At 39.9% G+C, this 23,891-nt stretch overlaps 1 protein-coding gene across 2 annotated transcripts in view; it reads left to right on the top strand.

Moving 5' to 3' along the window:
* The window catches only part of pcxb (pyruvate carboxylase b), a 224,576-nt gene that overhangs the window by 162,595 nt on the left and 38,090 nt on the right, over nucleotides 1-23,891 (top strand). For both annotated transcript variants that reach the window (XM_026353535.1, XM_026353536.1), the window contains exons 13-16: nucleotides 10,788-10,932; nucleotides 11,179-11,268; nucleotides 16,365-16,586; nucleotides 23,267-23,423. In XM_026353535.1, coding sequence (XP_026209320.1) covers nucleotides 10,788-10,932; nucleotides 11,179-11,268; nucleotides 16,365-16,586; nucleotides 23,267-23,423 — 614 coding nt within the window. The remainder of the gene's footprint in view (nucleotides 1-10,787; nucleotides 10,933-11,178; nucleotides 11,269-16,364; nucleotides 16,587-23,266; nucleotides 23,424-23,891) is intronic.

Below are 23,891 nucleotides of genomic sequence, written 5' to 3'. Positions count from 1 at the left end.
AATCCTTGTGGCTGTCTTTCAGAAAGTTGCAGCAAAATTCATCTTTGAGTTTTTAATATTGTGCTGGATGTACTGAGCTGATTTCCCCACAGGAAGATGCACCGCACTTGACGACCAGAAAGTAAGTTTGTTGCCTGGAGAGTGCTCGTCAAGACAATGCACTGAAAGAGCAGAGTCAAGTGTCTCACCAGCTGACAAGCTGACATCTCTGGCATCTGTCGTCAAGCAGTTGGAAAACCATGTGCTCCAAAGTGCTGTTAAAACTCCATTAGAGGGTCATGGTTGGATTAAGGTGTTTATACGACTGAAATGCCCTTAAATAACGCGGCTAAAATTGCACAAAGCTTATTGCGATTAGTGTCATTGTGACTGTGACTAACCAAATGTGCAGCATCAGTTCTTGTTTACACAGGCTTGGACTCGATCACATTATGATTCGATTATCGTGTGTGCAGGTAAATGTAGCTAATCTCGCAGTGGGACCTTTTACTTGTTTAATCCAGGTGTAACGTTACTAAATAGCTACATTTACTTTAGGTGTGCATGTGCCAGAGCGCTAGCGTTGCTCATGCTGGCTCACTGGCATGGCTTCCTGGCACCATAAAGCGTTTCACTTGTGTTTTTCCAAAACAAAGGTTACTGTGCTCTGAGCGTCAGCTATTTCAGCACCATGGTCAGCGCACTTAAGTTGCTTACTGCTATATCATAAGAACAGACGCACACACATAGAGGAGCAGGAGGAGGAGCAGGAGCCCTGATCAAAGAGCTTTAAAAATCCAAATGTGAAAACCTATAAATACTTACTAGCAAATCACAGTCAAGCATGATTTGGCTATAAAAATATTTGTATAAATAATGCATGATGTTCTGTGCTGAGAAAATCTAGACAGTTATAGTGCGTTCTCTAAATAAGAGGCAGCTGTTAGTCATTTGGTGTTTTCGGGGGGAATAGAGTGTATGGTGTTTTAGTATTAAAGGCATCATCCTGAGGCATAGATGTTAGGGGAAGGATTAAATATGGTCTTGCTGGTTGAGTCAACATCTCTATTTTGGTTAGCTTTTTAAATAGAAGCCCAGGAATCTTTGCTCAATATTTATTAGTATGGACCTAAAGATGAATCACCTTTTCACTACTGACAGTACTCATCGAGGCAGAGAGCCCATTAGATGGGGTGCATTCGTTTACAGAACAGTAAATTGAAGCTTAGACCATTACCATGATGGTAAATGGAGGCTGTGTGAATTATATTTTGCAATAATCTTGTGCTGAATGTGAGTAAGACACAAGGGCTTACTTTGATGCCTAAAAAGCAACATGTGACTCACTGAATCCTGTTTTGCATGTCATTGCTTTTGTAGTCTATCACTTATAGTAGCCCTGTTTTAATTATCACACCAACAGGAAATGAAATGTCTTGTGTGGAATTGCTCTGTAACATACCAATATTTACCACAGAAATATGGCTAAATATATCTAGCCTAAAAGTCTAATTGAAATGACACGGTATGTAATATTTGTACACGGTTGTTAGTCACTGGTTACATTTGATGAACTATTAGTCAGTGTGCAGCTGCAGTTTTTCCTCTCAGACTTGTATTAAAGGTCGAAGACTGAGAGTGTGTCTTTAGCAATAGACACAGTTTTTTCTTTCTATTCTATAATGCTTTTTTAGCGTACTAAACTTTTAGGCTTTGTATACTTTTGGGCGGCTTGAGTTGATTTTTCTTTATTTCATATAATTTGAACCTCATAAACTGGGGCCTCGTACATGAGACCATGATGGTACTCCGTGTTACTTATTACAAAATACAATGGCCCCAGGATCTTTTAAACTATGATTCAGGATCCAAAATGAGTCATAGTCATTGTTGGGGGGGATTTACAGGCAGTAGTAATTTGATAATATAACAGTGAATCCTATCAACTACTGTATGTGTAAACCTGAAATGAGATAAAAGTAAAGCTTCAGGCTGAAATGTCCATCGCATCAAAGTGTTCTACACGATTTTAGGTTGTTAGGTTACTGTGTAAATTAGAAATTATAGCAGCTTTTAGTTTAAAATTTAAGGGGACAATTGTTTTAAATTTAGCTCTGAAATAATTAAGTGACCATTAAAGTAAAAGGAAGTAAAAGCAGTGTGTTGTGTGAGCGCCATTAGTAATGAGAAACATTTAGCAGTGTTTCAACCCCAGGTCTCCACAAACTGAGGTCTCACAGCGAGATTACGAAACTCATGTTTCATTCCTGAGCTAAAAACATTTTCCAAAGCTTTAATCTACCCTGGCGTGCTGCGAGTGTGTTCATTATAAATATTCCAGTGACTCCTGTTGGTGAGTTAACATTCATAAAACATTGGCGAAACCTGCTGTTGCGTTGGTGGTGCAGGAAATATTAAACTGCACATCAGCCTCGAATCAAAAAAAGATCTCGCTCTTGTCAGGTGAACAAAAATCCACTGACGGAGTAACAGTTGATCAAAATAGGTGCCAAATAACTCCACTACCTGAAACTTCTGCTGACTATAATCAAAAGTGTTTCAGCGTGTATATCTAAAGGAAATTCTAAAATGTATTATTCTGCCTTGATTTTAGCTCCAGAAAGGATCAAACAAGTCCATTGAACACTATAACGCTCTGTATTACTTTGTTCAATTGTAACTTTCCTGTTTACCTTGGCTGCTGAAGGTACTCTGCTGTACCTATTTATAAAGAATGCTGCGCTATTCCATTTACCATCTGTTGGCGGTTTCTAATCTTTTCGTTACATGAAGCAGTGTCACAAAGACACAAGGCGCTCTGTTTTTTTTTTTTTTTAGTAGAATATCAGTTTCTCCCATAATTTTAGACCAAATAGGTTCCAGTTGTGCTTTTGGGGGCTGTTTGTGTGATAGGGCTGGTAATAGGGTTTATTGAGCTGGGATCCCAGAGTGAAACTATGAATTCGTAATGTTTTCCCCAGGCTCTAAAGTGTTGAAGGATTCCCTGCTGCTTTATGCAGTCGCAACTCTCAGAGGGGCCGTGGTTCAGTGGTTTGGATTCTTGGGCGGATATGTTTGTTTTCTCAAATAATAACCCAGCTATGGAGGATTCTGTGTGCTGCTGCATTGTTTAAGCAACTGATGTAAATTCATTAACAATTGAGGCACAAGTTCCCTGAAATTAGGTCCAGGTGTTTGATAGCATGTCTTAATGAGTTCTAGCTCGATATCAGAAGCATAAATTCAGTTTGAAATTCTTCTTTTTTAAAGTGAGGTCATCATTTACAAGTTCAAATATAATATAACACAGAAAAGCAAACACCTGCTAACGGAGTCTGAGACGACACGCTGTGGGTTTCGAGTACATCACGAGTCATTTAATGCGTCACAGGCCTACTGCTTAAGGATTCCCAAAATACCACTAAGTAGCAATCTGTTTTAATAAGCCTGAGTCTCAGGGTCCCTGAAAGAGTCTGAGAACATCTTCTTTCAGCTAGTTCAGCGGCCCATTTGTTGAGACCAGATGAGCCTGAGTCACACTGTTGAAAGGAAACATGTCACGTACAGTATTAGTAATGGTTACTGGTGAGTGTGTCTTTCATGATAGTGAAGAAACTCTAATCCTACATGGATATTTTGAGAACATTTAAAAATACTTCACGTGCGTAAAGCATTCAGTGGCTAATTATGTGTCTGTTTCAATAATTTTACCTGTTTGTCGTGTGCACTTTTCCTTGATCTTCTGATGCAAATGTTCTTTCCCTGGAGAACATTAACTTTACAAGCCCTTCAGATCAGCTGGGATTGACATGTAAGTGGTTATAGTTCAGAGCACTTGAGAAAACCTGTCAGTCCCATTAATACAACACAACATTCAGTAGCTGTAAAGCATCTTCTCCTTAGACTGCTGTTAGGGGAGAAACTGACAAATCACCTACTAGCTTTACAGTAAATGCATTCTCTGTAAGGCAAATTAGTGAGTCTAGAGACTTTATTTATAAATTATTTACTGTTGTTTTTCATCTTTTTTTGTTCTCCTATTAAACCCTGTAGTCATGCTCAATAAAGCTTTACAACAGTGCAATAGCTGTTGGATTTCCCCAGTGAGCCTCTGTAGGATGTCTAGTAGGTTCAGCACCACGGCCAGCGTCAGCTGAAGCTCGGATTCTGCAGTAAGAATGTCCCATCATTACTGAAATAGGTTGGCACAGCCTCTGTGGGACATATCCCAGAGTGTAACGATTACTACTTCTCCTTCCTCCTGTTCCTTTGCATCCTGTACATACTGTAGCTTTACTGTGTTTCAGAAATCGGTAATTGATCATAGCTCATGTTACTGTGCCTGTGTTTCATGGCAACGTCAGGTACACATGCACTTGCAGAGCCTTGCAAAGTAAAATTGTCTTACAAAGCAATAGTCTGTCAATTTATTATTCAATTTGGACGGCCCATATAGGCTTATTTACAATGGAAGCATTTCTAGCCACAGCTCCACTGATGAACTGCAAGGTGAAAATTGCTGTTTCATGCAGCAGTGGCATGAGTTATTACTGGAAAGATCACTAATCAGACTTTTATTTTTATTTCATTGAGGTAAAAGCTCCATGTCAAACACTGACTGACACTGAAATTTTTCGGCACAGCCATGGAATAGTCATGCACAAATCTGTTATATTTGTAGTGGAGCACGCTGTAAGGCAGTAATGTAGAGTATGTGCGGGAGAGATTATTCAGAGTATTCAGATTTCTGTAGCTTTTCCTTTTGGCAGTAAAAAACCTTTTCAGAGCATATTTTCATGGCTGTAAAGGCCGCTGGAAATTGGAACAAGGTGGCTGGCATAGCGAACAGTTGGTGGTTACTGTGAGCAAGAGGACAAGTGGGAAGAAATTAGAGGGCAGAGAAACTGAGCAGAGAATTAAGCCGTGATTGCAGTTAAAAGAAGAAATGGAGGAAGAAATATGATCAGTTGTTTGTCACAACAGCACAGAATGTGATCATCAGCGCTGTCGCCTTGACATAAACAGAAGCAGTCACCCGCAGATAAGATGCAAAAGACAAGAGTGCAAATAAACTCAGATACAAACCAATCAGCGGACTGTGGCCAAGTCATTAATGGCTAACTGAGACCAAAACATCTCATCAGCCTGTGTATCATCAACATCTCTCTCTTCTTTTGTTTAGTGTTTTTTTTTAACCACGTGTTACTGGGTGTTCATTGGTGTGTTGTATTTCAAACCTTGGGTTTCTGAGCCGCCCATATCAGTATTTGCTAAACGTTTGCTTGTTCCTGCCATCCAACTGCTGTTAAAGACAGAGGAGTGTGTGTGTGTTTGTTTTCAGGATGTCTTGTCTGCTTGAGTAAATTTGCAGCCAGTATGACTGTGAGAGGTCCCCTAGATGTTTATGTTTGTGTGTATGTTCGTTCCTCAGGGTTTGTGTGTGCGCGTTGATCTTGTTTATGTGTCCGGGCCAGTGGTTGAGACGTGACAGATGGGGATACGGAAGACAGAAGAGTAAAGGAGAGAAAAGATGAATGGCCTGACAGCTCCTCTATTCAACTCCTAATCACTTAGGGGGCATGAAGGCTGTGTGTGTGTGTCTGAGGAAGGCAATGTTTGTGTTTTGGAAGGGAGGGTTATCATTATGTGTGATGTTGAGCTCCATTTGAAATCCAAAACTTTAACTCAAAGTCTGCACCTGTACTATCTTTGACACTCGTTTGAACCATGTTCTCCATAAAGCAACTCTGCATTTGCCTTTAGAAATGAACAAAATGAAACTTACAGAGCACTCTGTTTTTCCTAAGGCAATAGAAAGTGAGAAAAAAGTACCGGCAAGTGGTGATCACTGGAAAATACTAAGTAACATGATATGTTTAGACTGCAGTGGGATGAGTACCAAAGGCTGGATACCTTCTGTGCTGAGTTAGCATTTTACCCTTGTGGGTTTCCTCAGGGTCTTATAGTTTCCTCCCATAGTCCAAAGACACAGGTTAGGTTTAGTGGCCTGTGGATGTGAATCTGTATGTGAGTATGAGTGGCTTCTCTGTCTCTGCGTCAGCACTGTGATAAACTGGGAACCTGTCCAGGGTGTACTCTCACTCAGTGTCAGTTTCGACCCAGTGGTGACCCTCTAATAGATAAGTGGGTATTGCTAATGAAATGGAAATGAAGTCTGTCCTGGTGCGTTTTGAAGAGATTGGCCTGCAGTCTGCATTTGAACTTGGTAAAAGATGCTGAGGGCCTGATCTCTACCAAGATCAAGAACAGAACAGCTTTAATTACAAGAGACCTTTAGGATAAAAGTGGGCTGTAGATCAGAGACAGAGAGTTGCTGCCCCAACTCAGGATTTTACCAAGTATGCTCTGGGCTTTATAGGTGAGCATCAGAATTTGATACCTAATGTAAAACAATACAGGGAGCTGGTGGATGCTGTCCCGGAGCGGTGTTATCCTTAGCCTCCTCCTCTGGTCTCTGTTTGACAAGACTAACAGCATTCAGAACAGTAGATTTAAAAGCATATACTTACTGTTCTATTGATGTGGGACTGAATACAGAGGGGTATCAAAACGAGGAGGTCTAGATTATATGTCTGTTAATGCTAAGAACCAAGATCTATAGAGCACAACATCAAACCAGTTATATCTGTTCCTATTCAAAGTGGTGTTACTGTCATCTGTCTGATCATGTGCATGTGTAGGTTGAAGTGCTTCTGACTCCTTTCTCTGTTTAAAGCTATGTAGTCAGTTGCTTATATTTCTAATCTTGGCTTTGTGGCGAGTGACAGTGGCCTCCCTGTCGTCCTCACGGTGATAGTTGGAAGAGTAAAAAGGCTTGCACAACAAACACTCCAGATTTGCAAGTTGCAGTGAAAAGAGCGGGACTCGACTTCAGGCCTGAAGCTGTAATATAGTGAGAACAGTGCTGTTATTATACAAAGTAAGATGAAATGTTTGGTCAGTGAGAAAGATTCACTGGCTGTGAACAAATTTCTTTCTTGCAAAAAGAAATGTCCACATTCAGATGAACTATGAAACATGACTAGGTCTTTCCTTTCTTTCCAACTTCCGAGTTGTTAAATATTTCATGACACAGAAACATTAGGAGCAGCCTGGACAGTAACACCTGTTACTACCTAGTCACCTGCTTTGCATGCTGCAAACAGACTTCCAGCGCCAGTGACAGATTGTAGAAAATGACAATATATAAAACAGGTGATGTGTATTTTTGCCTCCAGGTTATCCAGACTGCGTTTTACGGTCAGGTGTAAATTCCTCCTGCATTAACAACATTTGCATGTAGCATGACAACATCTTTCGAAGCCGACAGTTAGAAGAAACAATGTGAGCATGCACTTAGTTATTTCTTGAGTTTTTCTTTTTTAAGTTTACATTTAATTAAGGAAAATAAAGCCAAACAAACCTTTTGCTTCTAGAAATCAGAGAAGTTGTCTTTTAAGGTGGTGCTGAGCCGAATTGTCTTTGCAGTCGAGCCAACAGCTTGGGGCGTCAATACTTATCTCACGACGTTGCTTTGGCAATCACCAGTAAAGCTGATTGCAACAACAGCAGTAAGTACCAGCTGTGAGCAGAGCTGCAATAAAACAGACTTTTCAGGTGATAAACTCAGTGCAGAGAATAACTGTGAGCATAGATGCAACCAGTTTTTTTAATTTTATTATTTTTTTTAAGCAGAGGGGAGGGCATGTGATTTAGTTTGCACCACAGTGAAGCAGTGACTTCTGATACTGCGCTTTGCATGTGCGAGTTAAATTGTTGGCTATCAGAGAGTGTGTGGGTGTAAACTCGCATGCACAACCATTATTTCACATTTAGACATGTTTACTTTGCTGCTAAAACTAATAGAGCAGTCAAAGGGCCGTGCATGTTCATGTTGGCAATCTGAAAAGCACTCGGGAGCAGGAACCACAGTCATCACTGGCAAGAGAGTGTCTGCACGCGGTGTGTGTGTGTGTTTTGCATGCTGCGTGCATAGCTCTGAGAGCTGTAGCCGAGCAGTTGTTACAGAGCATCCAAATCAGGGAAGGGCCTCTGTCGGGTGTTTGTGTGCGATGTGACTGAGAGCGGAATGAAACCTCAGAGTAAAGTAAGAGGAGATGCTGAGCAGCGGGAAGTGGGAGAGCAAAGCGTGTGCCTGTGTTTGGAGGGGACTTCTTTAGAATGTGTTTCACATTATAGGGAAGCATGGAGGAAGTGAAGAAAGACTGTGTGTGTGTTTGGTGTGTGTGTGTTTGTACGTGGTAGCCACAGGCATACAGAGAAGCCTGATAATGAACACATTGATCTGGTTCAGCAGGAGGAAAAGGACAAATCTCTATGTATTAAAAGTGTCTCTGTCTTCTGTCTCCATTATTATATCGCTCATTCAGTCTTTCTATCCTTTTATTTATTTTTTTAATGTTTGTTTACATGTGTAAATTATAGATGAAGATGACATCAAAAATACTCCAAGGCCAAAAAAAAGGACTTTCAAGGAAGCAAATGACAAAATACGAACTTTCTCCATTTTAACATTTTTCAAATTAGTTTTTCAATAACTTTCTGTGTGTTCCTTTTCAACCTGTGACCTCGTGGCTCGTGACACAGTCCAAATGGGAAAACTATTTGCTGTCAGTGAAGTCGTCTCCTTGCATACATAATGGAAATAATCCACCAGCTAAAAAGGATAGTTAAACATTTTGGCCAATGTTTTTTTTTGTTTGTTTGTTTTGTTTTCCTTGCCAGGAGTTAGATGAGAAGAAGGATACCCCTCACGTCTGTATGAGAATTACAACTTTACTGCCAAAAGCTGTTTAACATCGAATAGCAGAAACACAAGGAAGCAGCTGCCCTGGTTCTATCCCAAACTAACAGTATGTCCATTACCTAACAAAAATATCTAATGCATTAATTAGTTAGCCTTACAGCAACTGCTTGATAAAACAGAAGGCATCTTTTTTACTCTACAATGCGTTTGTGGTGTTGGCATGGTACTGTAGTGTTTTTATCCAAATGGATCCAGATCAAACCAGCTTGCTTTAAGTCAAAGCTTTCATTTTGATCCAGTAGAAATTGTACAAAAAAAAACTGTATCCAGATTTCAGTTTCTGGTTGCAGCATACTGTATGTGTTAATGTAATTATGTTGGCAAATACTTCAAAAAGAAGAGAAGATGATGTCCACAGGTTTCAGAAATCTGGTTGCAGTTACAGCATTCAGCAGACGTTCCTCTTTGTTGTGATCCACAGCTTCTGGCCCAAGGCTCGACAGTGCAGCACATCCACACGACTCCGTCGGCTCTTTCTGGCCCTCCTCTCCTGCTCTGCTCTCGGTAGCACAGGGCTGAGAATATAGTGTCATTCTGTGTGTGTATGTGTACCACAGAAAATTTAATTCTCTCTTTCCTCACTGGAAATGTGGATGTCTGGAAAGACGTACCCAGTCGTGTCTCCATTTCATTTTCTCAGTATTAATGGCGCCTCACATGTGTATTCATATGTATGATATATTTTAGTTCTTGCTCTATAGCTGTACGTTATTCACTGAAGCGCATTGATCTCTCTGCTACATCTGCCTTTCTCTCACTGCCAATAATGAGGTTGTATAGCTGTGGTTTGCTGATTTCCCAGCTGCATTCTCCCAATTATGGGATTCCCGAGTGATTGTGCTGCAGCATTTATCTCAAGTCACTCTTGGTTTGACTGGCAACTAACTAAACATCTAATATGTTGTTCTAATATTCTGTCCATGTGTGGCTTATGTTGCATATACTTGAAAGCGTTTTGTGGCCTTATGTCTGTGTGTATCGATCGTCTAAGTAGACAGTGAGGTAGATATTACATTTCTGGGCTTCAGGCCGCTTTAGATGCGATACCCAGGTGGACCTCAGAGACCTCTCTTGCGTTTGTGTTCTGATTGTGTGTCTGCGTGCATTTGTACAGGAAAGGGATACTTGGGTGGTGGGCCATGAGGGGCTTTCGTTTCTTAAAATGCCACTTAAAGCTCACTACATTCGACTTGAGGTATCTATATGCAAGAACACTTTGAGCAAACTTTGAGAAATATTTTCTTCCCCACAGTTTACATTCCTTCACTCTCGACCCTCCCTTGGTGATAAACACATCTGAATTTGCATCGAGAATACATTACCGTAGCCTCCTGTCACTCACTCCTCACACTTATTTTCTCCCCTTTTTTTTTTTGCCTTCCTTTCATCTGATCGCTCTCCCACTTCCTCTTCCTGTCAGTCTCCCCCCTCCTTTTTTTTCTTACAAGAATTGATAGCAGCCTACCCACATTGTTAAGAAGGGTTTACAAGGGTACAAAGAAATGATGCAACAAATCAAGTAATGAAATTTGCTCAACAATTACATCTATTTCCTCTCTCATTCACTCTCCCTTTCTTTGTTAATTTGGAGAGCTTAATTGGTGTGGTAATAGTTTTGAGGCAGACAAATAACAACAAAATAGAATGAGAATGAAATGTAATCACCTCCAACTGTTGACTTTCTCCCCCTGCTCCGTCTTTGTCTGTTGTTTCAGTGTGGTGTTTGAGATGCTGCAATGTGTATGCTGTGTAGGTGTACTTGGTTTGTGTCAGTTGTTTTCTTCAGAAGAACAGCTGTCTTTTTTAAGTTATTAATTTTTAGAATACGTCTTGTACAGAGTGAGTGATGTGTTGACTGTAGTATCCCTCAAAGTGCTTTGTTTTTCTGTGTTTGGATTAGAAAAAGTTTATAAAAACCCTTTGTGCAAAATATTTATTATAAAAGATCCCAACCTTTGTCCTTCTGTGTCTCCATCTTTAGACCAACATCCCGTTTCTCCAGAATGTTCTGTCCAACAACCAGTTCCTCCACTCCACCGTGGACACCCAGTTCATCGACGAGAACCAGGAGCTCTTCAACCTCAAACCCACTCAGAACCGAGCCCAGAAACTACTGCACTACCTGGGTCAGTGTGTCAACAGCATACACACACACACACACACACACACACACACACTCACTCACACACACACACACACACACACACACACACACACACAATCACAATAAAAATCAACAGGATTTATTGTGACGATAAAATACATATTTTCTATATTCTTTATCACATGAATATGGGCAGATAAATGTTCTTGTCTTTTCAGTTACAGGACTGAATCTTAATTGCATTGTCTATTTTTATATTCCTATACAGGTCATGTGATGGTGAATGGACCAACAACACCCATCCCGGTCAAGGCTAAGCCCTCCTCCACAGATCCTGTTGTTCCTCCTGTTACCATGGGTATGCTAATTAAAAGCAATTCAGTCATATATATATATATTTTTTTTTTTTTTTCCATATAATGTAATGTAATTTCTCTGTGCATGTGTTCGGTAGGCAAGACAAATAAAACATCAGCGTTAACACAGTAAAAATGTGATAAACCACTAGAACGTACTGTCAAACTGTTACCATAATGTCACCATGCATCATCTTTGTTGCATTTATTTTGTTTAGACTCATTTAGCCAGGCATTGCCACTGCAAGTCTGCAAAACTGCAAGTTTAAGTATAAGGAGTTTCATTTCTCCAAGGGCACGGATGCTAAAAATGTAAACACTTGTGGTTCCATAGGGCACTTTGGATAAGAGCACCCACTGAATGACAAATGGGCTGTCGAACAGTCTGATAGCTGTGGGCAGAAAGGCCTTCCTAAATGGCTCAGTTTAGCACTCTGGGAGAAAAAGGGTTTTGGCCCCTAGTGCACTGCTGAGCTGTGAGTATAGCAGTGAGAGGGTGCAGCTCATTGTTTGTGAAGACAGAAGTTCTTCACTTAGCACCCCTAGAGCCCTGCAGGAAAGTCCAAGCTAGAGTCTTTAGTGGAGACAGTCTCTGGAGTTAAGGTGTGTGTATGGTCTTACGCTAGCTATTGACACAGCAAAGGTCCAACCAAAGCTTAGTTTTAATAATATATGTTTAAACGGAAGCATTTAAAACTACCTAGAAAATTGCTTGTTTCACATGACACAACTTGTTTCTATGGTAATTTTGCATCGCTGCATGTCCCGTCTCATTATGCTCTCGGATTTTTTTTTTTTCCTTTCTTTTTTTAAGGGGTGCAAACTGGCATAAATGTATGCAGCTGCCCTTTTTGACAGGAACAAAATAGTCAGCTGTGTCAAACTGACATGTTTATCAGCGCCCAGCTCTGCCTCAACACATACCCCAGTGCGTCTGATAAACATGATTTTATAACAAAATAATGTGAATAATATGAATCATAATCAGGCATAACTAATCAAATCTGACATCTTAAAACTGTGCACTGAACGTAGCAGAGTAGGGCAGAATAATCTGATGTGCTTGTGCACGTCTACGTGTGAGTGAGTGTGTTTCTTTGTGCTTAGCCACCACTTATGCAAATCTTGTTGCCATCATTGCCCACTCCTCTCGTTACATGAAGACAAACACGCATGCATATTCAGTACACATAGAAATCCCACAATATACAAAGCTGCACAGGTACACCGTAGGCAGAAATCCTTTGTCTTCACACCCCCATTTTACCTACTGTACGCTGTTGTGAGGTAGTTGTATGCATCACAGGCATGCACAGAGGCATACCTAAAGCCTAGTAATGAGATTTGTAATGTGCTTATATCCTTTTTTTTTTTTCATTCATCAGAGGGATTGAGAGAAGAGAGGGATTAGGCCTGTATTATCTCACTCTGTGGAGGGATGGATGAAGAGAGGGACAGGAGTATGGAAGGAGAACAGAGAGGGTTTGCACAGTGTAAAATCCCTCTATGTAGAGAAAAAGGTCAGGTGGACAGAGTGGCAGGCTGGGAGATATGGAAAGATGAATGGGCTGAGAAGGACATGGTATTACCTTGTATCAACGAGACAAGAGAAGAACAGATCAGAATGACATTGTCACATCACAAAACGTTGCCTTTAAAGATACAGGGAAAGGAACAAAAGTGTGGGGGCAACTCCACACTGAGAAAAGGGAGCTATTGCTGAAAAAACAGGGCGAAGGGGACCTGACAGAACCTGTTGAATACTCCAAGGCCATTATTTTCTAATTAGGATTTGTCGTCTGAAACGTTCCCTTTGATGGCTGATTGCTGGTGGTTCGTTGATGGTGTAGAAGTACACCTTGTTCCAATTATTGTCTGAATTTATTAAATGGAGGACATCTAGAGGTTAATCACCAGATGCCTGAGAGCTAGCTTTGTGAAGAATGACTAATAAAAATGACAGACTACCTTCCTCCTCCTAGTCGTGTGCTTTAACGTCATAGTTGGGATTAAAGTGAAGAGCGGCTGGTAGTACAGTATAGAACATCTGTGCACATCTTTTTGTGTGCAGCTGAAGAATTGTGTTCACCAAATGAACACGCGTAGATTTACTGTCTGCTTATTCTCCTCCTTTGGACGCTTTCATTATCCATCTTCAAACAGAAAGGCTGTTCTGCCAGCTTTATTTGTCTTTTTCACTTATTGTTTAGGCCTAGAACTCATTTTGAAGCTGCTTTAAAAGAAGCCATAAAGAGTCTTAGGTTTATAGCCTTCTGAAACCTAAAGATACTTTTTTTCAGGTGTATACAGCAAAGTAGCGTCTGTCTTTGTTCTTTCTCTGAAGGCATTTCTTTCCCCTGTTTGTTTCACACCTTCCATACAGCTACGTGATGGGGAATAATCTATTCTGTGTAGACAGTCAAAAGTTTAGTTTTTTTTGTCTTCAGCAGGGTGCATTTTAGCTGTGATTCTTAAAATTAATACCACATAATAAATGCAGATTTAGTGTAAGCACAATGTTGCAGGAGAAGAAAACATTATGTTTTGATCATTTAGAATTGGGTGGAATTTTTTTCTTGCAGAAGACATGTTATACTGTACATCTCTTTTACAAGTCCTGGTGACACATCTACCTGCTTTTCCACATGTACAACCTTGATTAACTGTTGCAGCACCCCTGACTATATTAAAGATCCAATTAGCAACTCCACTAGGATCTGCCAATTACAAGGTTTCTCAACGCAAGCATACCAGACATCTAACAGTCTTCTTGGGAGGCAGATGTCAGCTCAAGACAGTGGCAAAGGCAAAGTATTATTACTGTGGCATTGTCTTCTGCACAAATTGCAAATAAGGAACAGAGCACACTAGCTCTCTTTGTCTAGCTGTAGCTGGTACTGTGGAACTGGGGGAGCAGAACTGCAGTGAGAAGTCATGACCAGGCAGATATGGCGACATGGTAGAAAACAATTGGGCGACAATCCCTGCTGACGAACGTGACCGTAGACCGGCCGACCCAGATGTTAACCCTGAGGATGACATTGGCCAGCAGCCACAACTGTAAAGTACTTAGCATATTGATGATGTATATACGTACACTGGGGATTCAATACCTATAATGTATTCTTAATACAATATGCATTGGAATACAATATCAATATGCAAAGTACTATTTTACAGTTGTGGCTGCTGGCTGGAGTCCTTATGTTTATATCTGGTTTTATGTCTAGTTTGAGTAGAAATCATTTTTCAGTGTTTACAGAGGTGACTGTTGTTTTTCAGTTTGCTGTATTATACTCAGATCTTGATAAGTTCAAAGTGTCTGTATCTGTTTTCTTCAGCGGTTTGATTTAGTCTGTGTTGCACTGTGCTTGCTTTGTCTCTGTGTTTGCATATGTGGACAAACATATCTGTGTGTGTGTGTGTGTGTGTGTGTGTGTGTGAGTTAATTTTGCTCATGCTGGTCTAAGAGACAATTATAGCAGAGATCATTTGTTTTCAGGGATGTGGAACAACAATAAAAGGTCAAGCAAATATTCAGCTGTGCAGGAAGAAGAGGGAGGAAGATGGAGATGAGAATGAGAGGGACAGAGTTGGAGGACAACTAAGCAGGCAGATAGTACCTCATTAACTAGTCTAATTGTACACACTGCAGCAAAAATAGATCTCAGCTCCACTTGCAATATTTTAGTGCCTCTGGTTGTGCTTATGTTTAATTGCAGTGGAGAGGAACGAGAAGAAGTAGAATAGAAAGTTGGTTGCAGCAGTGCCCATAGAGCGCGGCCTCTGCATTATTTAATGTGTTTTGAGGACAGTTCAGTTGTAATAGACTAAATGTGTCAACATTTGTCTCAGGAATTCCTGCATGTGAAGGCATTTGCTGTAGTGCAGTGACAGTCTAATTTCTGCCAGCATGTCCAACAATCTTAATCCTGGGTTCTTCAACGAGTGGAGACGGCACCCAGTGATTTATCTACTTTATACTGTAGTGAATGTGTTAGCTTGCTTGAACTCTTTATTGAAATATCTCAACGTGATTGACTGTCACCAATTTGTTAAAAGGCCTTTATGGTTTTTAGAAGATCTACCTCACTTTGAAGATCTCCTGACTGCCAGTGGATCGACTACCATACACCATTACCAGCATATGCAAATATGTAAACACCATAAGTGTCAAGAAAATTCATCTGGAGCAGTCTTAACACTTTTAAAAATGGGATTATATATGCTCCTCATATGTGCAACATTACAGTTACTTCCTTCTGCAAATTTTAGGACTAGACAACATGGTCACAGACTAAATATAGAGGGGAGATTAAAAGATGTGTGGAAGGTGTAATAGCAACTATCCTGGAACCAGTTCACCTTCTGCTGGTAACAATACAGTACAAGGCTCCGTCACATGGAGCTCTTGTTTCATTAACAGTAGCTTCTTACTTTTTATAGAAAACCATATGAGTCATTGTCAACGGGAAGCCATCTATTTCAAGTCAGTGGGTGGTTTGTCTTATAAGATGGCTGCTGAGCTTATATTCCTGTATTCTTATATAGGTGATCTATTTCTGATGATTGCAATTGGAGCAGCAGTGAGAGCGAATGGTGTCCGCCTCATTAACAGAAGTTATGACAACCGCCCGACTTGTTAACAGCACCACTTTAGCAAGAGCATAGTGTAAATAACGTGAGCTCACCTGCCCACCTGGTGTGCTGTTAAATTGGTGTAAATCCTTTATCTTACCAGGAAGATGAGCAGCGTCTAAAGTCAATACACCGCTTAAGATTGGACAAAGAAATGGTTACACTCACATCTTGTCTATTTATTTAATAAGAAATGAAAATGTTTGTAATTGCATGTGCACAATTTGTAAAATCCATATTTACTTATTTAGAAAGCCACATTGTTGTGCTTTCTATACCAATATATCTATTTTCAGTTAACATTTTAAAGTGTCCCTGCAGTGTCTGATATTGATTTTTATTTTATTTTATTATAAACAGCTATATTCCACATATAACCACAAACATATTTTGCTTCCATAGCCTCCTTGTTTCATTCTCCACATTAACTCTCTTTTTTTTCTGCTTGCTGCACTAATAGGTGAACCTCCAGTAGGTTTTCGTGATGTGTTGCTGCGAGATGGTCCTGAGGGATTTGCCAAGGCTGTTCGTGCTCACCAAGGTCTGCTGCTAATGGATACTACATTCAGGGATGCTCACCAGTCCCTGCTGGCAACTAGGGTTCGGACCCATGACCTGAAGAAGATCTCGCCATTTGTCAGCCACAACTTCAGCAATCTTTACAGCTTGGAAAACTGGGGAGGTGAGTTTTAGTATGCGAAATATATTTGACTATTTGGAATATTGTTACCACAGTGAAATATTTCTGTGACTTTGTGACTTTCTCTTCTCATCTAAATGTTTAGAAACATAGAGTACTGTTTGGTACTGAGCATGAACTTGTTTTTGCTGATTAATGGTCTTTCTGAAGCAGCCTTACATGCCAGAAAGTGGCGGCCTCCATCCTACCGCAACAGGCACCATTATTAGTATTGAGCTCAAAAGGGTTTTTATGTGAGATTCGATATTCGATTAGACTTTAGCACTTGGTAGGTCACAGGTGATTAGAGAGCCTGCTGCGTTTTGGAGTCCATCAGATTATCATAGTGATAGCCTGGTCTATAGGCCTATATCAAACCCCAAGACCTTAATGCATTTCTTTTAAATCCTGACTGATAAATGATTAGATTCTTGAGTAAAATCTGGATATGATTGGTTTATGTCTAACATAGCTTAAAAAATGTTTTCTCATCATTGATGGAGCTAAGTACCAAGTATACCAACACCAATCAAGATCATTTTAATATTCATCTATAATAAGGCCTGTGATCCTTGAGCTAAAGCCTTTCTGGCATTTACTGAAACCTTCTATTTCATCCAGTCTTTTTTTCCATGAACCTACTCACTGCAGTGGTAACAGTTAACCTGATTCTGCTCTACAGGATAGTGGCTTCTTATCTGATGGTCTCTCCTATCCGTTATGTCAGATTCTTTTCTTATCAAATTTGAACCACTACCCCATCTTTGTCCCACTCAACAATGTTAACTTCTCTTGCTGAGTGATTGCTAGTGTACCCAGCTCCTTTCACTGTAGTAACAGGCCCTGTAGTAGCAACAATCTTAACTCTCTCCTGGGTTGCTTAAGAACTTAATCTTAACATCAGACTAGAGCACAAGACGTGCAAATTAAAACTGTGTACTGAATTACAAGAATGTCCAGTCCACTGACTGTACATTTCTTTTGCTTAACCTAGACAATTCTAAATTTCTTTTTGGCACAGAAGGAAAACGTGTTCAAAAGCAGCTGTCTGTCAGCTGCCCGCACTTCACGTCTCATGACATGAACTTCCATCTTTTGATGGCTATCGTGTTACTTCATTTGTGTCTATGTGCTCTTCCATATTGATGTCTTTCTGTTCTGCTCTACTCTTGCCTCAGAACTGCTCCATGATTCATTGATGACAGTGATTGGTCTTTGTTTTACTTGTTCGAGCTGTGAAAATCAGGTGCTATTGTAAATGTCTCATTCCTCCGTCTCCCTCAAGTCAGACTTCAGCAAGTTTCCTCAATAGACAATGATTGTACCTTTCACCTGTTATTCAATAGTTACTTGTCCCCATAGTTTCCCTGCATAATATGCAATTACTGGAATTTGCTCGAGAACATAAATATGTGCCTCATGTTGAACAGTTAGTGACGAGACAAATTACCAGCACTTGGACTTGATAATGGTTCTGTGTGAAGTACAATTGTTATGAACTGGTTTGAAAGACTAAATTCATTTTAGCCCGTTTGAACACTGGAACATTTAAGACATACCATTTTGTGCAAGCAATGAACCTCTTGAGGTTGAAACGTTTAATTTAATGCCCAATTATAGTAAACTACTCGATGATTGTAGCTTCATTACTTGGAGTGCGTTGGGTAGATCACAAGAACAAACATAAGAAGCCTAAAGTTAAAAAGGGTTCCGTTTCAGTGACTGTGCTCTTTGTTAGATGGTTGAATGACGTGAGAAAAAAAAAATCACAGCAAAGAGTCTCTACAGTGAAACCTCCTCTGTGCTGTAATCCTTTTCTGAGATGAAATTCCCCCTGGTAGCTGATCATGGTGCACCAGTTGGGTGGGGGAAGCAATATATTTCATTACTGTGGGAGAGCACTTTGAGCAGATCTCCCATTAAGCAACTGTCTACTCACCTCATGTTTGAACAGATAAAAAGGTTATAGCAAAAGTAAATCACTGAGGAGATATTTCGATAAAAAGGGTTCAAACGCTTCCAGACTTCCATCTCCCAGTATATCGTGATGTTATTATGAGACTGACCAGAGGAAGATGATATGAATTCAGCTTAGCTGTGTTTTTGCACTCCCATTAAAAGTAAATCTTTTAAGAGAGATTGAAAACTTGCACTGCACTCAGTCCTTCACACAGGAGGAAATGGATGAATAGATGTCAGGGAAGCCCCATTCAAGACAGGAGTTTTAAAATATGTGCAGGATACACACACACACACACACACACACACCATTTTTAGATTTACACTATGAACAATCAAAATTACTGAAGACGGATGGAAAGAGGACAGATTACAAATATACACGAGGCAAAAGTAAAGCACACAAGGTGAAGGAAACACTTGCACATAAAGAGAGAGGGAGACACAAGGACAACATGAAGATGAGGGAGAGAGAAACTGCAGAGGATGTAATATATCTTGACTGAGGTACAGAGAGACATGAGAGCAGACAGAGGTCCCAGGTCTGATGGGATGAGTGAAAAGAGAGGAGAAAGTAGAAGTAGGGAAAGAGGCGAAGAGAAAGACTGGACACTTGTGTGCTTCAGGGAACAGAGGGTTCGAATGATGCACTATTGTTTTTAGATAGTTTGCAGTAATCTTGTCCTTCTGGCTCATTATGCTGTGGTTACCAGCTATGATGGAGAAAGGTGCTTAGATTAAGGTACATAAATGTCCTTTTAAATACAGTACAGTGCAAAGGCCTGTGGCCACCGCTGGTTTTGTTTATTATTTATTTATTTGTTTAATGCTATGATGTACATGGATATTATTTTCTCCATTTTACAAGTTTTTGTGGCTGCTGTTCACTTCTCATCAGATCTTGACAGGTCCACTCCTATTTTTGTTACTGACTTCTCCACAGAGGTCACACTCAATATTTTGGCAATATTTTCTCGTTGTATTCTAATAAAGAGACTATATACATACTGTATGGTCATAATAGCATTGCCAGAACAGCATATCTAATGGTGGCCTTTGACTTTTGCACAGTACTGTATTTCATTATCTAATATGTGAAACCATTATTCCATCGTAGACGATGTTAAAAATGTTGTTTACTACCATTTATAACTATGTGCAACATAACCTCGCCAGTAGCTTCTGAGCATCCTTTAATTCTAGTGCAGCCTCTCCCTGGGTTTAAATGGGAAGTTACAGCACAGTCAGATATGTACATATATATACATATCTTTTACTGATATGAGCACAAACTGAACTTTCTGTTAAGATTATTTCTCTCTCATCTGTGCTCAACACAGGAAACTGTGAAAATCAGTCAATAAAACCTGTTTAGATCATTTTACATTTAAAAATTTAAGCTGTTAATTTAGAGCTTCCTGATTTCTAAACGGAAACTTATCATGGCGTTTGAATGCTTAAACCATCGGCCCATTGAACTGTATAAAAGCCAGAGAGAAGCAGCGACGGAGGAGTAATATTTTGAAATGACGCGGCTATTGGTTGGTTTTTATTCTGCTTCAATAGATGGCATTTAGACGTTTACTGTGGGTAGATTTGAGCTGTTCGAGGGAATGTGTTCTTTTTAACTGTTCATAGAAAAATTGAATCGCCTCTATTTTAAGGCTTCCAGTAAGACAAGCAAAAGCTTGACCATATCCAGCTATGGAGAATGGAAAATGTTTTACTTGTCTTCTTCTTGTAAACTGTCTCAAAGTCCTAAATGTTTGAATTGCAGTTGTAGTGGGGGTTTGAAATCTTGTCTATGAAATTGAAACAGTCTTCTGCCTTACATAAAGAAGTTAGAGAAAGTGAATATGTGCTTGTCACTCTGCTATTTCTGCAACACAAGCAGGAGCACGTCATTGAAACCAGATGTAAAACGACCTGCTGTCGTAATGATTCTATAATGGGCTGATATTACGAGCTGAGGAGCACAAGATCCATTTGTCTTTCTCAATTAAAAGTTGTGGAGAGAACATGTATAACTGAAGAGACATCTAATATGCTAGTAGACTCTCTGGAGGCGTCTGTAGATTCTACGTGATGTGATTAGGACTCGGCGCAAACAGAATAGTATTTTCTCATAATTATTTAAACACTTAATGCAGAATAAATTCTAGAAAGCAACATCCCCTGACACCTCCCTGCAATTTAATTATCCTGCACTATAAAAATATCTGTCATCCTGTGCATATTAATATTTTGATATTAATTTGAGTAGGTAGGTTGGGACAATAAAACATTTAGGAGGCAGCAGTAGTAGCCGCAGCACCAGTGATTAATCTGCTGCCAGGTCTTTTGGCAAAAAGTCTATTTGAATGCGCTGGTTTTTCTTTCTTACAATAATACCTTTTATTTTAATTTCTTTTTAAAGTTTAAGAGACAGAAGAAGCTAAGCCATTGCATTTTTATGCCTTTTGAACTCTCTACCCTATTCATGACTGATTACCTGAATCAAGTGTGTTCATCAAGATACCAATTCACTTTCTTCCCCCAACTGCAGCCTCACCTCAGATAGAAAACAGGCAGGGCAGCAGCCAGGACCATGATTGACCACCTCTGTTTTATATACTCTCTTCTCCGTCTCTTCTATCTCAGTCTTTCAAGCTTTTCCTTTCTGTAACACAACTTCTTGTTTTTAAAATTTGAAGACATCACCAGTGTTTTTTTTCTCCAGATCTGCACAAAATGTTATACAACAGTTTTCAATTTTCTTGAGTGAACTGTATAAAATCACTGGAGTGCTACTTTCATAAAGGAATCCTGTATGTATGAGTATATCTCAAAATAATATGTGAATATGAGAGACATTGTTTGCCATTCTCATTGTTAAAAACCCTTTTATTCACTCAGCGTTCTATATCCAGCCATGTTCGGACCCCACATCGATTTAGGTTGTAAAGAACAAATTAGGCTAGCATGCTCCAGCAAACAGTGCAGCTCTGGAACACGCTGTCCCAGAGTGACAGCTTGTACATGTACCTGTAAACAGTTCCTCGTAACCCCCAGAATGACCACAAAAACAGCAACACCATGCTTCTCTAGGTCGAAAGTCCCTATACAGTGTACTTTTATTACATATTGGTCAGAGGTGGAGAATATTACACACAAATATACCTGAATCACCTACAACTGAAATAAATAACTAAAGAGAAAGGACCAGTAGTGAACGCTGTTACCATGACATCTTGTCCTTATAGATAGGCTTTTTTGTTCTTCCTTTTCTTTTTATACAGATTAGTCTTAGATAGGGAATATTGCCTCCACATGTTCCAGCTGCTTAGAGGCAGAATGAATCATTGAGGAGATTAAACCTGTGAAAGCCCTTTGAGGATTAAGTCCCCTCCTGATATAGCCTTCCTCCCCACACTGTGAAAGATACAGTAATATGAATTGGGTCACATAATCTATCAACTGTGTATGGTTCTCTGTATCTATCTCACATTTGGCACGTTTATCAGATGGTAAAGCCATGCGTTCCTATACTGCATGTGATCTCCCTGGTGCGTGTTTCTCGTTCAGCCCAGCAGTTGTATAATTGGTTTGTTTAAAGGAGCTGTTTCTTTAAACAGGATGTAGACACAAATGGGCATGAAGGGCTGGACAGCACAAAGGCACATCAACTAATAGAGCAATAAAGTGAAATCACAGATGACAAATATTGATCTGGAAGAATAAATTGCCGCGTACATCGAGGCTACGTTTGCAAACGTAAGCAAAAATGTTGATAACTGCTGAGGTGAGAGTGGTCACATAACTGTGATAGAATATTCATCATCAAACCTTTATTTAAATAATTTCAGATTAATAAGTTTGCCAATATGCCACTGTACAATTTTCTTTATTTTAAGCCATTTAGTTTACCTGTAGATGTCTCAGCATGCCACAGCTATTGCATAAAAAGCTTTTTATACATCTTTCTGTTCTTTAATTTCATCTTTCATTGTCATGGCAGATTGAAAGTTGCCTCTTTTTCCAAAAACAAAAAACACATTGCCTAATGTCCTGCATGGGACGAGCTGTCAGTCTTCATTTGGATTAACACAATATTCCAGTATTCCTCACTCAGCACCATGGTTTGATATCTCACGTGGTTAAACATTATCGCTCACATGTTTAACCGTGGAAACGGATAGTGAGAGGGGGGTTTTCCATGGTATCCCTGTTTCTCCCAATGTAAGGAACAAGCATTTGTGCTCAGTATTCTCTCCGTGTCTAAATGTATGAGTCAGAAAATGAAATTAATGATGACAGTGTTGGATCAGCACAAAACCACTGGAGGCTTCAATATTTCTGGCTGATATGATAAACGGGTATGAGATTCACTAATCTACTCCCCCAGAAAGGGAAATGAGAGATTGCTATCTCTCTCTCTTTCACCTCTTCTACTGAAACATTTCTTGGATTTTAAAGTGACTTTAAAATGAAATGATGAAAGTGTTAGAATGAACAATGAATGTGCAAGTATCGTCAGATATTTTATTTCAGCATACATTAGTGGGGTGTTGTGCGCGTGCGATCTGCACACGTTTGTGGGCAATGTGATGAGTCTGAAATATTAGTTTTTGAGTCTGAAATTGAGATCAAAGTTGGGATGACATATGAGATTTCAGATGACAGTTGAAATAAACTGCAGCTCAACGTCTGTCTGTCTGTGTGTGCGTGTGCGTCTATGCGGGCAGGTGCTACCTTTGACGTGGCCATGCGCTTCCTGTCTGAATGTCCGTGGAAGAGACTTCAGGAGCTAAGAGCTTTGATCCCAAACGTCCCTTTCCAGATGCTGCTGAGAGGAGCCAACGCCGTGGGCTACACCAACTACCCTGACAATGCAGTGTTCAAGTGAGTCACTCACACTCACACATACACACACTTCTCCCTCCCCTACATTTATCTTAATCTTACCGCAGTTATTAAACGTTTAAACGCATAACACATGCACACATTTCTTTGTATTTGCTTCCAAATCCATCCACCTGCTTCAGTAATTCTTGGAAATTAACCAGCTGACACAAGCAGGCCTGTAAATATGGATGCATATGCATGGCTTGAATTTGTATTTGTGCGATCCACACATTTAACGTATGCATTGAATACTAGATATTAGGGTGGTGTTCAGTATGCAACAGCTTTGAGCTTTGTCGTATTCAGCAGTTACTCTGTGCTGAAAACATTTGTTGAGTTGTTGGAAAACACCAATTTGAATACGAGCTTTCTTTGAAGCAGCTGCTGCTCCTCCTCGTGCTTCATTGTGTGTCACTGCCATGCTATTTAGAAATGGGTCGTTTCCATGGGAACAACATGGGTGAC

Source organism: Anabas testudineus, chromosome 18 (genome assembly GCF_900324465.2).
Source record: "Anabas testudineus chromosome 18, fAnaTes1.2, whole genome shotgun sequence".
NCBI lineage: Eukaryota > Metazoa > Chordata > Actinopteri > Anabantiformes > Anabantidae > Anabas > Anabas testudineus.
The sequence above is the reverse complement of the archived record's forward strand: the minus strand, read 5'-3'. Positions and strand labels throughout refer to the sequence as shown.